This window comes from Biomphalaria glabrata, chromosome 2 (assembly GCF_947242115.1).
Source record: "Biomphalaria glabrata chromosome 2, xgBioGlab47.1, whole genome shotgun sequence".
NCBI lineage: Eukaryota > Metazoa > Mollusca > Gastropoda > Planorbidae > Biomphalaria > Biomphalaria glabrata.
The window spans coordinates 43,590,800-43,604,010 of NC_074712.1; the positions used below are offsets into that span (position 1 = coordinate 43,590,800).

Genomic DNA, 13,211 nt, shown 5'->3' on the forward strand with positions numbered 1-13,211 from the left:
AGGATCATAGCGTATTGAGGCAAGTGATAGGATCATAGCGTATTGAGAAAGCTAAAAGCATGAAATTGCACTAAACAAAAAAAAAGTGGTACAACTATTTCTAATCCACACATATTTATTAGTGTTTGTCTAGATCTATTACAAATTAGAGGTACATGACTGATCCAAACTAATTGATACAACTAGGCTTAATATAACCTTTGTTTGTTTTTTAAAGAATCATTCATTCTTTTGATTTTTTTTGTTGTTGTTTTTTTCGACAATTTTGTATGTGCGAGCGACAAGTTAAAAGCTGTCTTTATTAGTAAGTGATGACTTGGAATAAGGACATTTAAATGTAAAGGAAATACGTAGTGCGCAAACTCTCAGACGGTCTTTTTTTTAAGGTAAACTCTTTTTTTTTTTAATTCAGTACTTAAGTAATACATTTGCAGAGAACGCAAGACAAACATAGATAATCTTGTGGCCCTCCACAAAGCAAGGAGAACGTCATTCAGTAATAGTTCATTACTCCTGAAGAATAAGGGTTATTGTTAAGCCAATGAAACTTTTTGAGGCTGTGTCTTGCACTGCTCGTTATAAGCTTTCTGTAAGTGTTGTATACAGGCCGAAAGATCCAAAGGAACATACTTATAGGAACTGTTTAGTCTACGTAATAAGTATGGAACCTAGTTCCCAAGTGATGGAATGGATCACAATTTCTGGTCTATGACTATCATCTGCAAGTTAACGTACTGAGTATGTTAACAGAAAATAAGTTTGAATAGATAGAATATATATATATATATATATATATATATATATATATATATATATATATATATATATATATACATATATATAGTACTGAGGCTATAACATATTACTTTTCAAAAATTAATTGCTATTTAATTTTGTTTTTAAAAATGGCGACACAAATATGCATACATATACGAACAAATGTGTACTGTACTTTCAGAATTCATATTGATCTATCAAATGTCAATAGTATTACATCCATTTGACATATAAAAAAAATGATGTACTCCACAGAAGACTAGCTCCTTGTCATTTGAATATTTTACTGACATTGTCATATTTAGGTTCTCAATCTTTGCTCCTGAAAAGTGTTTACAACGGTATCTATGTATGGAAAAAAAAAAGTTGCTCTTTTAAAAAAAAATCAGGATACAGGAGAGGGTGAATGGGATTTCCATTATCGCCGTTTAGTTTTTGAGAGTGACAGACAAACGGATTGACAATCTGGCCTCCTCAAAACTAAGGCCGGCCCCTAACTTATATAAACTTAGTTAAACAAGGTGAGAGAGCGAATGAATTTGTGTAGCTTTGTGGCCTTCACAGCAATGTACCTCATTCTTTAGAACGAACGGCCACATGACCACCGTAGTCTATCGGATTGTTTTAGATACCAAGTAGATTTAGTGAACAGATGCATAGATCTAGATCTAAGTCTACATAGGATCTATATCTAATATATATATATACAATTTCTTCCCAGGCTTTATATTGTTTACGGAGGCCGGAACATTCCCTCGTTATTTTTTTTTTTTTGAAATTTCAATAAACAGGTCATATTTTAACATAACTACTTTTATAGCCGTGAATTAATGTAATTGTTACAATTACATTTAACGGCCCTCTCTCTCTTTCTCTTTATGAAATCCACTTTTTTTTTCACTCTGCACATACACATTTCTTCGACATAGACGTTTGACTTGATTTAGAAGTACACGCTATATAACGCCCCCCCCCCCCCTTCCCCAGATGCACATATGCGAATAGTGGCGGTCAGGTTGCGAATCTGTCAAAACCATATCTTAGCAAGCGCCTAGGAGGTAAAAGGAACCTGTTTACAAAATCTCAGGCAGACAGTTAAGAGAACTACATAGATACTTCTATATAAAAAGTTCAAAATGATTTGCTTGCAGTAGCAATATGCATTTATCCCAGAAGTATTCTTTAGTTCATACAAAGAAGAGCCAGAGGCGTGTTTGCTTATTTCTACTATTGAAGGTAATCTTTACAGAGAGGAATATCCAATAATGGCAAGCTTTTTAGGTGATAAATTATTCCTGTTTGAAATCCACGTTTTGTGAGCACAGTAGAATTAAACCAAAAAAAAAATGATTAGCATAGAGCAGAAATTTGTGAAAACAACAAAAAAATATTTACACCTTTAGTATAACCATTAAGTAGGTGCGGACTGGGTGTCCATATCGGCTTATAAATTGTATGCCATATGATAGGCCTACATTCATATTTGTCCTCAAAAGTTTAATAATGTATCGAAAGTATTTTGCTGTAATAATTTGAATAATTTATTGGATGAATTTGAAATGATCTAATACACACAATTACTAAATGTATAACACTTGGAATAGTGAATCACTTATTGAGACAAGAATGTATACTACCATATACATTAACAGATACATGTACTGGACATTCAAAGTCAAAGCATTCAAAGCTGGTTCGGTCCTAGTGTTGGACACGACTCGCTGTCACAATCATCTCTATAAAGGTTCAAAAGTCATAAAATGACAAAGAAAAGCGAGATGATTGACGTCAAACAATTAAGCTGACCTTCTCTTGATTTCTGCTAAGGATAGCTTTTAATTGGGAAGAGTGAAGACATTTTACATCGCTAACAGTACCAGCATCCAAGAACACAATTTTAGGGACAGACGATGATAAAAATAGTATTAAAAAAATGGAAAAAAAAAAAATAGGTAAGCACAATATATTGCAATTTTTAGTTATTTATTAATTAAAAATAAGTATTTAAAAATGTATGTTAGAAAAATCCTTTCCAGCGCATCAAACTCTAGGCCTAAACCTTTGGTATACAAAGCAAATGTTCTACGCAAGTGCCACGAGACAATCAAGGTCAAAGAAATTTGTTAGAGGTTATTTATATGTACTTCGAATGTACTTCGAATTAAATTTCTTAATTTTTTATCTCATAAATATTGCTTTAACATGTTAAACTTTACATATTTTATATGTTTTAAAATATTATTAGTCAAAAGAAAGAGTACGTGTAATGCAAACACTATATTTAAACTTAAAAATTCGAAATTTAGTAATACTTTAAAAAGTTAAAAATAGATAACACAATATGGAACAGTTATGTACATTTCAAGGAATAACCTTTATTTTCATAGTGCATTTTATTTGATAATAATTTTTAAAAGTGTATAATCCAAAAAGGCGTAATATTGCTATAATGTGTTTTTTTATTAATCGTTACGAAAATTTTACAAGAAAATTTTTTTTATTGTAATAAAATTTAGATATTTAAAAGGCAGAGTATTTCTATAGTAAACCAATATTACTTTTAATATTTTATTTATATAAATAGAAAAGTTAAACGGAAGTTATATGAATAAATGAAGCATAAAGCTAGTTCTATAACATGACCTATTTTGAAATTGAAGACTAACCCCAGTGACCAACCGAACCCATTCTTCACACTAGATAGGCACGTGAGGCCAGATCTAGTGCGTGGCTTGGTTTGGCTAGCACAATGTTTCTCAAACTGTGTGCCGCGGCACATTAGTGTGCCGCCGAAGATTTGCAGGTGTGCCGCGGGAGTTTTTAGAACGCCACACGTGCAGCGTTACACAGGTCTGCCTACTATTAAATTTTGATTTTACGTTGCGATGACATCTCCACTTGCAATGACCAGTAGTAGTAGTGGATCTTTCCATTATGACGGAAAGGGGTGTTAGCTATTCAGGCTATGGAATTGTCCACTATACATATATTATTATAATGAATAAAATGTTGGCCGCCTTAGCAGACGCACAGCAGTTCTCGAATTGGTAACGATAATAATAAGCGATGTGTTTCAAGTAAATTGGTTAGGTATATGCTAATAATAACAAATTAATAATAAGCCTTATTCATTGTTATCCATGGAGAAATACGTTAGCAAGAATGAAACTGCGAAAGCGTTAAATGAAAAGCAAGGAACCAAACGAAGGTACAAAGAAGATTACACCAGATATGGTTTCATATCTTCTGAACCATTGCCATTCTGTCTGATCTGCAATGCAACTCTGTCGAATGAGACGCTTGTTTCAAGCAAATTGAAGAGACACTTGGAAACTAAATATCCAGCTGTAACAGCGCAACCGAAGAAATACTTTTGAAAACATCAGGGCTCAACAAAATAAACAAGCTAAGACACTTACGAACTACCTAAAGCTGCCAGAAAAGGGATTGATTTCAAGTTGGATTTTCTATTCATGACGAGATCTGGTGGTTAATGTGACGTTTCTCTCTGATTTATTTGACAAATTAAATTCAAGGACCATCGGAAACCATCATCACTGCATCCTCAAACTGAATCATTTGGTGAAAAATTGTCTTTGTGGCAAAGTAAGATCTCGAAAGGAGTCTTCGACTGCTTTCCTACTTACAATGAATGTGCTTCAACTAAAGAAATCACCCCCGAAATTCTGGACACTTTGACACACTTGCAGTCAGCATTGTGGCATTAATTTTCAACACTTGGAAGTAATGAATATGGATTGGATGGGTCAGTTATCCATTTGGAAACAATGAAGCTACAAATTTGACAACTGAATAAGCAGAGAAGCTCATTGATTTAAAGCAACGATGCCGTTCTTAAGTCAAGTTTTGCCGAGAAAAGCCTGGATGTGTTTTAGATTTCAATCAACAAGTTATATCCTGCAATCAGTTTAAAAGCAATCAAAATAATTCTTCCATTTGCATCTTCATGGTTTTGTGAGTTTGGATTTTGAGCACTGACTGAAATCAAGTCTAAGAAAAGAGAGAGACTTCTTACAATAGACGATGAAATGTGAGTTTGTTTGTCGACTCTAGAGCCTCGATTAGATCACATTTGCTCTCAAAAACAGGCACACCCTTAACATTAAATATATTACTTAAATACAGGTAATATATTTTTTTCTTTTTATTATAAAACAACTGTTGCTCTTCGTGGTGTGCCGCGAAACTTTTTAGTTCTTTTTACTGTGCCGCCAGACAAAAAAGTTTGAGAAACACTGGGCTAGCAGGACCAGCAGTTGATCGCTAATGTTACGAACGAATCATTCCTTCAATACAAACAGAGCTACGATCCATGGCTGATTGACAAGACCCCAACGATATTGCTCACAATTGACGAAGGTCTTTCAAAGAAACATCACACAAAACCACTCGAGAACATAGACTCTCACACTGCCTGGTCCTTTGACTTGCAAACTCAAGTGGACATTATGAATAAATCAAATGAATGCAAAAAAATCCATTGTTATCATTGATAATAGGCTGATCCTCTAGAGGAATCTGGACCATAGTCTATAGTTATAGAACTAGAGAAATCTTATAAGATATTATAAGATACTAGCAATTATTAATTTAAACAAGGTTACAAAGAAGTTTGTGTGGAAATACAAACTCAAATTCGGCCCCCGAAGTGGTCCACCCAGGCAGGTAAAATGGCAGGTTTCAATATTTTCAGAAACATCAGAATGAAATTCTATCAAAGACAAATGACAGAGAAGAATTTAGAAAGAAGGTTGAAAGATCCTGTGTCGTGCCCCAGCAGACCAAAGAATAGGTGAAAGTGAATGTGAAGTTAGATGTGAACCTGGCCTAAAGTATATAAAGAATATCTAATTGATTTAATTGTTTTGTAAAGGGTCAATCTCTTATTCAAATCCTCAAGAAAAAAAAAAAATTTTCCCTTTACTTACAGGTTCTGTGTATATGTAGCGTTACTACAGTTCACGCGATAATATGAAAAGCTACTTAATAATTGTTGTATTTAATTATGTCCAACTTATATGCATACTCGATAGATTTTTTCTCTTTAAAAAAAGTAAACATTTTTTGTGTGTAAATGTAATAGTTAGTGTGACAGAACTTACTTAACTTAGCAATACAATTATATAAAAAAAATATTTTTTACAAAAAAACTTAAACCATTTGCATAAATGTGTAAAATATATGGTAAATAGTGATCTCCCCTACTACTATTAACAGTGAATAGTTGTAAAAGTAATGTATTTTTATGAAAAAACTGCTTGCGTAAGTGATTTTAAAATTAGTTTTTGTCAAGTAGCCTTTGCATCATAATTTTGAATGGTCTAAAATATTATGATATCGGATTTTCACTTTTTCTAGTTTACGAGATCTAAACGGGACAGACGGACGGACTTACGGACGGACAGACATTCCACACAAAACTAATAGCGTCTTTTCCTCTTTCGGGTCGCTAAAAATCAACGTTTGTAAAAATAAAACAGATTTAACAATGTATTTGGTAAATATGTGTTATAGTAGTAGCCAGTGTTCTGGTACGATTAGGAATCAGTTATTGGTGTTGTAAATAGAAGTTTTGACAATGACGCGACTAGTAAAAAAACAAGAACAGGATTTTAAGAAGAATAGCGAAACGTTAACAGACTACTTTTGACAGCTATTTGGAGAGAGAGAGATGATTTTTTATAATCGTAGAGATTTAGCTTGTCGACATTCGACCGTTCCCTTCGTTATATTATTCAACTTATTCGACATTCGCGACTAGCATCGACTAACTTATTTTGTCGGTCTTTCGTCCGTGTTAGTTGATTTCGTTATTTGAGTGTTACCCGCGTTTGATTTATCTGCATTAAACGCAGCGCGGACGCGCTTAACACTATTTAAAACCTACCATATGACTACCTACCATATGACTAAGAAACAAATATTTCAATACTACACTACCAAATGAGGCTATTGCTATACTACCAAATGAGGCTACTGCTACACTACCAAATGAGGCTACTGCTATACTACCAAATGAGGCTACTGCTACACTACCAAATGAGGCTACTGCTACACTACCAAATGAGGCTACTGCTATACTACCAAATGAGGCTACTGCTACACTACCCAATGAGGCTACTGCTACACTACCAAATAAGGCTACTGCTACACTACCAAATATGCTACTACTACACTACCAAATGAGGCTACTGCTACACTACCCAATGAGGCTACTGCTATACTACCAAATGAGGCTACTGCTACACTACCAAATTAGGCTACTGCTACACTACCAAATAAGGCTACTGCTACACTACCAAATATGCTACTACTACACTACCAAATGAGGCTACTGCTACACTACCAAATGAGGCTACTGCTACACTACCAAATATGCTACTACTACACTACCAAATGAGGCTACTGCTACACTACCAAATATGCTACTACTACACTACCAAATGAGGCTACTGCTACACTACCAAATGAGGCTACTGCTACACTACCAAATATGCTACTACTACACTACCAAATGAGGCTACTGCTACACTACCAAATATACTACTACTACACTACCAAATGAGGCTACTAGAACAGAAACGTGTGTTGACTAGTAACAACATCCTCAGTGTTGGGCACTTCCCTCAGGTCTAACAAAGAACTAATGTTGTTACTTGATCTTCAACTTAAACTTAGGATTTGTATTTGAAAGAACTATATAGCGTCTTTTCGGATGGTTGCCTGGTCTTATTGAACGCGCTTCGGACTGTAAGCACGATGGTCCCGAGTTCTCACCCAGCCTGACGTCACCCCGTGTAGGGACTGGGATGTAATGATCGCTCCTGGAACTACTGTGACTTGTGAAACAAACAAAACGGTGTTTGGGAAGAAAGTTTGTTTGGCCTTTGAAAATGTCGACTGTGTTTTTACAGCTTTGGTATTTACAATTCTATTATTCTTAAAGTTATTCTTTGGGCTTAGTAAATTTTATTTTGCTAAATGCGACTTATTTTTTAAAATCTAAACTTCATTAATCTATTTCTATATTAGGCATTTCATGGAAAAAAATAAAAAGTATCTTTAGAACGGATATAAACGATAGACAATTATAAAACTTTATAGTAAATGCCTTTTTAAAATGTATATTATCCAAAATAATAAGCTAATGAGATATAAGATAAGAAATATTAGGAATTTAATTAAAAGTATAAACAGTTTTTGTTCATTGATTTGTCAAGGACTTTAAAAACAACCCCCGTGGTGTCGGTAGATCTACTGTGTGGTGCATTCAGTTGTTGGTCATGCCATCACCACATAAGACAGTAAGATAATTATCTCGGACTTGAGGCAGACGTGGAGAAAGTCTTGTACGGTGTAGTCGGACTGCTCTTGGATTCAATCAGATGACTTATGGAGGATGTAAAGTCAAGGTCGATCTTGCCATTGTTGACCACGCAGATTCTAGGCCTGGGGAGAGCCGTACATTTGCCCTGAGCTTGACTTGATTTACGCTTATGTTTTCCAATTCTGTGGAAACATTTCAAGTCTGTTCAAAAGTACAGTACAAAATAATGGAAAATGTTCATCTACATCGGAAGGCGGGAAACTAAACATAGCTAGCAATATGGTGTCTCCAGTGTGCAGACTATTGGAAGTATTGATAAGCTTGGTATTTTAAAATGTATGCAAGACATTATATTAAAAGCTTATATCAATTCACGTTGTCTGTCTGTCTGTCTGTCTTGTACAAAAATTGAACACGTTTATTCTTCCATACCCATTCTCGGATCAGCTTGGAACTTAACGAAATTATTTATTTTACCTAACAAAACAATACAAAAAGTTAGCCACCATACTCAATTAATTATGGAAATAAATTCTACATTATTATGGGATATAGTTTTAAATGTGGAGCTTTTGTCTTTAGATGTTTTTTTTTAAACTATTAATCACTGGAGATATAATGTAAAGTTCTTTCGAATGAAGTAATTTATATTATATAGTTGACATAGTAGTTGACAACAGCGATCTTCCTATAGGTCGTCCTTGACATTGTTAGTTTTGTCTATTTTAAGACCTCTCCCAATTTACATTTTCGTCTATTCTTACGTGATTGTTTACATCGCCGCCACGAGTCTCCGTTTTCTTGTCACTTCTTGTACACCTACTTTATTACCGCAATTTGTTTTTCTTAAAGAATAACAAGATTACAAACAGCACTGTCCATCCAATTGACTCAGATGCGGGCCCCGTCGGATCCGACTTTTCGCAAGGAATATTCAAAACGTGATTTTGTTTTGATTTAAAAAGTAATAATGGATTCGAACCCGAGTGCCCCGGTTTGGAAGCCAAACGCATTACCGCTCAGCAACCGCGCCTCCGACATTGAAGTGCAAACAGGATATCTGTTCTTTTCTTCTTCTTTTTTCTTCGATTACAAATCAATGCTGAAAGATTATCTAAATCGTTCGTCTGACATATTGTACATATCCGGTAGATGTCATGCCGTAATGTGTAATGTATCTCTTTATCAATAATAGGCTATCAGTTTGTAACCAGTTTGTTATTAAGTTAACATCAATGCCTGGCCGTGCGGTTAGCGTGCTGGACTGATTATTACGACGGTCCCGGATTCATACCCTGCTCGCTGCCATCCCTTTGAAACATTTTTACTTTTGACAATCAAAATAAAATTAAGTCCTGAATATTCTTTGCGAATAGGCGGATCCGACTGGGGCCGCCTCTGAGTTTGTGTGATAACACAAACTCTCTTAGTAATCTTGTTTTTATTTGTTTTGTTAACGTCTTACTGAATTCTATTTTTACTTGTGTTCCAAAGTTGATCTCAACAGATCGTGCAGTAGAACCGTGCTCTGGTTGTCACCAGGTACTGACCTTCTCAGAAGTTGTTTGAAGCCTTCTTGGAAAGTCTGGTTCATGGCACCATACATCACCGGGTTAATACCACTGTGGGCGTACATCAAGGTCACGGCTGTAAAAAACACTGGGTGGTACCAGGACGGCAGCTGTAAGTGAACAAAAAGTATACAGCAGGATTTAGGTATGATTTTCAAGGTCAGAAGAAAAATTCACTTTTTTTTTTGTGGCCACCGAGACAAGAGTGTGGATTGGATCAGCCTATCTCCCAGCTGCCTTTCATTCCCAAGATAAGCTAGACATCTATTAGTAACAATCTTGAATTTTTATGTCCGGTTTTCTCATTACCTGTTAGGATTCAAACCCAGAGATTAAACCATTAAACATACCCGCCCTATATGACGTCAGATGAAAGGCTTTAAACTAAAAATGTGAGTTTCTATCACCAGACAAGAAGTATGATTTCATTAAATTCAAAACTGGGAAATTCACAAAAAATGCATGTATTATTTTAAGAATTCGTTCGAATATTTTTATTTGTCCTTCTTTCCTAAATAGATTAGAATCTATTAATCTATCTGATTATAATCTATCTAAAATTTTAGTTTGTTGTTTGTACTGATGTGACTATGTCTGACCGTCTTTCATATTAACTTATTAAAATGAAGAAATGGTTAAAGAAAACTTCCACCCAAGTAGTCATTGTGCTTGAAATTGTTACAATAACTTTGTATCATCTTTCCTAAAAAGAACCTCTATTCTCTCCGTAAACCTACTCTGAATCGTCTAAATCAAGATTGGTGAGTATCTGTCAGAGTTCTCTATGATTAGTCAACCTTTAAAACCTTCAAGGTTCTATTGCTTACACCGTTTGAATATTTCAAAATATTTCAGTACTCTCGAGAAAACATGGAACAAGAAGAACAAAGCGATGTTTCGGAGAGCCATGTATTTACATTTAATGTGTGTGTGCACAGCTAGGTGGAAGTAAGAAATGAAAATAATAAAATAAACAAGATTACGAAGAGAGTTTGTGTGATATCTCAGAGGTAGCCCTCGTCGGAGTCGGATCCTTGTCAAATCCGCCTATTCGCAAGGAATATTCCAGACTTGATTTAATTTTGATGGTCAAAAGTAATTATGTTTCAAAAATTCATTTGCCGTTGTAAAATATTTTTTTTTCTGTTTTACATGTTTCGGATGTTCCATCTAAGTTAAAAATAATTAACTTGTCTCTGGTCGTTCAGTTTGAGCGCTGGACTATCGTTCGGATTTATCGATGCTCCCTGGTTCAAATTCTGCCAGCTCCCATCCCCCGTCGTCCTGCGGGAGGTTTGGACTAGGAAGTAAAATATCTTCAATTCTGAAGGAACATCTTCATCGATTCGAGAAAGAGTCGAGAGATCATAGACATTAGTGCACCGAGTGAGTTCTTTCAACATTTCATTTAAAGAATTATTCCATATGACTCAAAGGAAAAAAATCCACTACGTCACACGGCTTAATTTCATCAAGTTATTGAGGGTTCAAAGACATTGGTGCACCGAATTTTTTTTTAGCATTACATGTAAAGAATTCATTCATATGAGGTCATAGGACAAAAAATTCAATAACGTCACAATGGGCTAGTAACAAAAAATGTTTTTATTAACACGAGAGATTTAATTAGGGTTCACAGTCGCCATGGAGATGAGTTCTAATAGAATTCATTTAAAGACATATATATATATTAGGATTAAAGCCGCATTTTTTTGTGCGTTTTGTCTGTCAGTCTTTCTATCCGTTATGTTAATATCGAAAAATAAAACATCTAAAAGCTATTGAAATTCTGATTAACCTTTAATTCCTTCCGAAACATCGCAATAGTTTTAAGTATCTATAATAGATTGTTCATGATGTTTGAATATAGAGTGAGAGAAAAAGAAAATTCTAGATAAATCTAATACCGTTAATTACATTTTTCTCCCCTTTCCAGACGAAAAAAATGACGTTTTAAAAATAGAAAAGTCAAATATGGCGACAGAATTTAAGTATTTGCACATGAATTTATCTTAGTTATTTTAAGTAAGACTTTGTTTTGGAAAATTTAAAATTCATACGAAATTTTTCATTACAAGAGTAATTGAGATGAGCTCTGAACCCAAATACTAGTTATCTTTTTCCAACCTTTACTCATACTGATATTTTTTTATGGTATAAAAAAATATGGGACTATAACCGTGACCTCCACAACTTATATCAAATGTGCCGGTATAACTCACAATATATGCTTGAATCCTAAAAATGCAAATAATTTAGAGTAAAATCTAATTGGTTCACTTAATAGTAAGGGTCTGTAAACTCATATTAGAATATTTTCAAGTAAAACATTATTCAAAAAGTCCTTTTTTAATAGGATGTATAATGAACTGTAGATGTCCGGAGAATGCGTCTCTGCAGTGAAGAATGTAAGAAAACGCTTTTTGCTGTACGCGTGTTTATGCAAAGGGTTAGGGTTTACATGGCGTTAGGGTTAGGTTTTGAAAAAAATCCCCCCCCCTCTACTCCAAAGTTCTGGATCCGCTAGTGCTAGGATGATTGGGTTCGCCCTCCCCTCCAAAGTTCTGGATCCGCTAGTGCTAGGATGATTGGGTTCGCCCTCCCCTCCAAAGTTCTGGATCCGCTAGTGCTAGGATGATTGGGTTCGCCCTCCCCTCCAAAGTTCTGGATCCGCTAGTGCTAGGATGATTGGGTTCGCCCTCCCCTCCAAAGTTCTGGATCCGCTAGTGCTAGGATGATTGGGTTCGCCCTCCCCTCCAAAGTTCTGGATCCGCTAGTGCTAGGATGATTGGGTTCGCCCTCCCCTCCAAAGTTCTGGATCCGCTAGTGCTAGGATGATTGGGTTCGCCCTCCCCTCCAAAGTTCTGGATCCGCTAGTGCTAGGATGATTGGGTTCGCCCTCCCCTCCAAAGTTCTGGATCCGCTAGTGCTAGGATGATTGGGTTCGCCCTCTACTCCACATCATCAACCCCTTTTTTTTGTTTAGGATGTTTCGAAACTGACATTGTAGATCAAGAATTAAACAATTTACCTTTGTAATTCTGTCTTTATAATTTTCATAGATTGTCACTACTTGGAATGGTACCGTACAAACGATAAAAGTCAGTAACAAAATAAACAACATCTTCACCACCTGAAAAGAAACACGATCTCATTACATACAATACAGTTCAATTATCATAGTTACTCACATATACATCAGGACAAAAATAGTACAGGTACTCAGTGATGGATAGCCTAACTTTTTAACAGCTAATAAATCAATAGTAAACGTTAAAATACAAGAAAAGTAGCAATTTTTTCCCTACATTGAAAAAGGTGTACCGGGGCGGCGGTGCATACAATCACAAGAAAAGCACTTCATTGTAGATACATTATTAAATCCAAAATGTGGACTTTTGAAAGGGTCTGTTTCGCTTCTCTGTCTGTCTGTCTCGGTACAAAAAACTCGTTAGTTCCTGACTCAGCGCTACTCGTTGACAAAGAAACGTGAAAAGGATCAAGTGTCCAAGACG

At 35.3% G+C, this 13,211-nt stretch overlaps 1 protein-coding gene across 3 annotated transcripts in view; it reads right to left on the reverse strand.

The window, feature by feature from the left end:
• Positions 1-5,036: 5,036 nt before the first annotated feature.
• LOC106071000 (QRFP-like peptide receptor) overlaps positions 5,037-13,211 on the reverse strand; it is a 41,772-nt gene continuing 33,597 nt past the window's right edge. For all 3 annotated transcript variants that reach the window (XM_056020731.1, XM_056020733.1, XM_056020732.1), the window contains exons 5-7: positions 12,728-12,829; positions 9,676-9,806; positions 5,037-8,307 (exon numbers count right to left, since the gene is read on the reverse strand). In XM_056020731.1, coding sequence (XP_055876706.1) covers positions 8,112-8,307; positions 9,676-9,806; positions 12,728-12,829 — 429 coding nt within the window. In that variant the 3' untranslated portion in view covers positions 5,037-8,111. The remainder of the gene's footprint in view (positions 8,308-9,675; positions 9,807-12,727; positions 12,830-13,211) is intronic.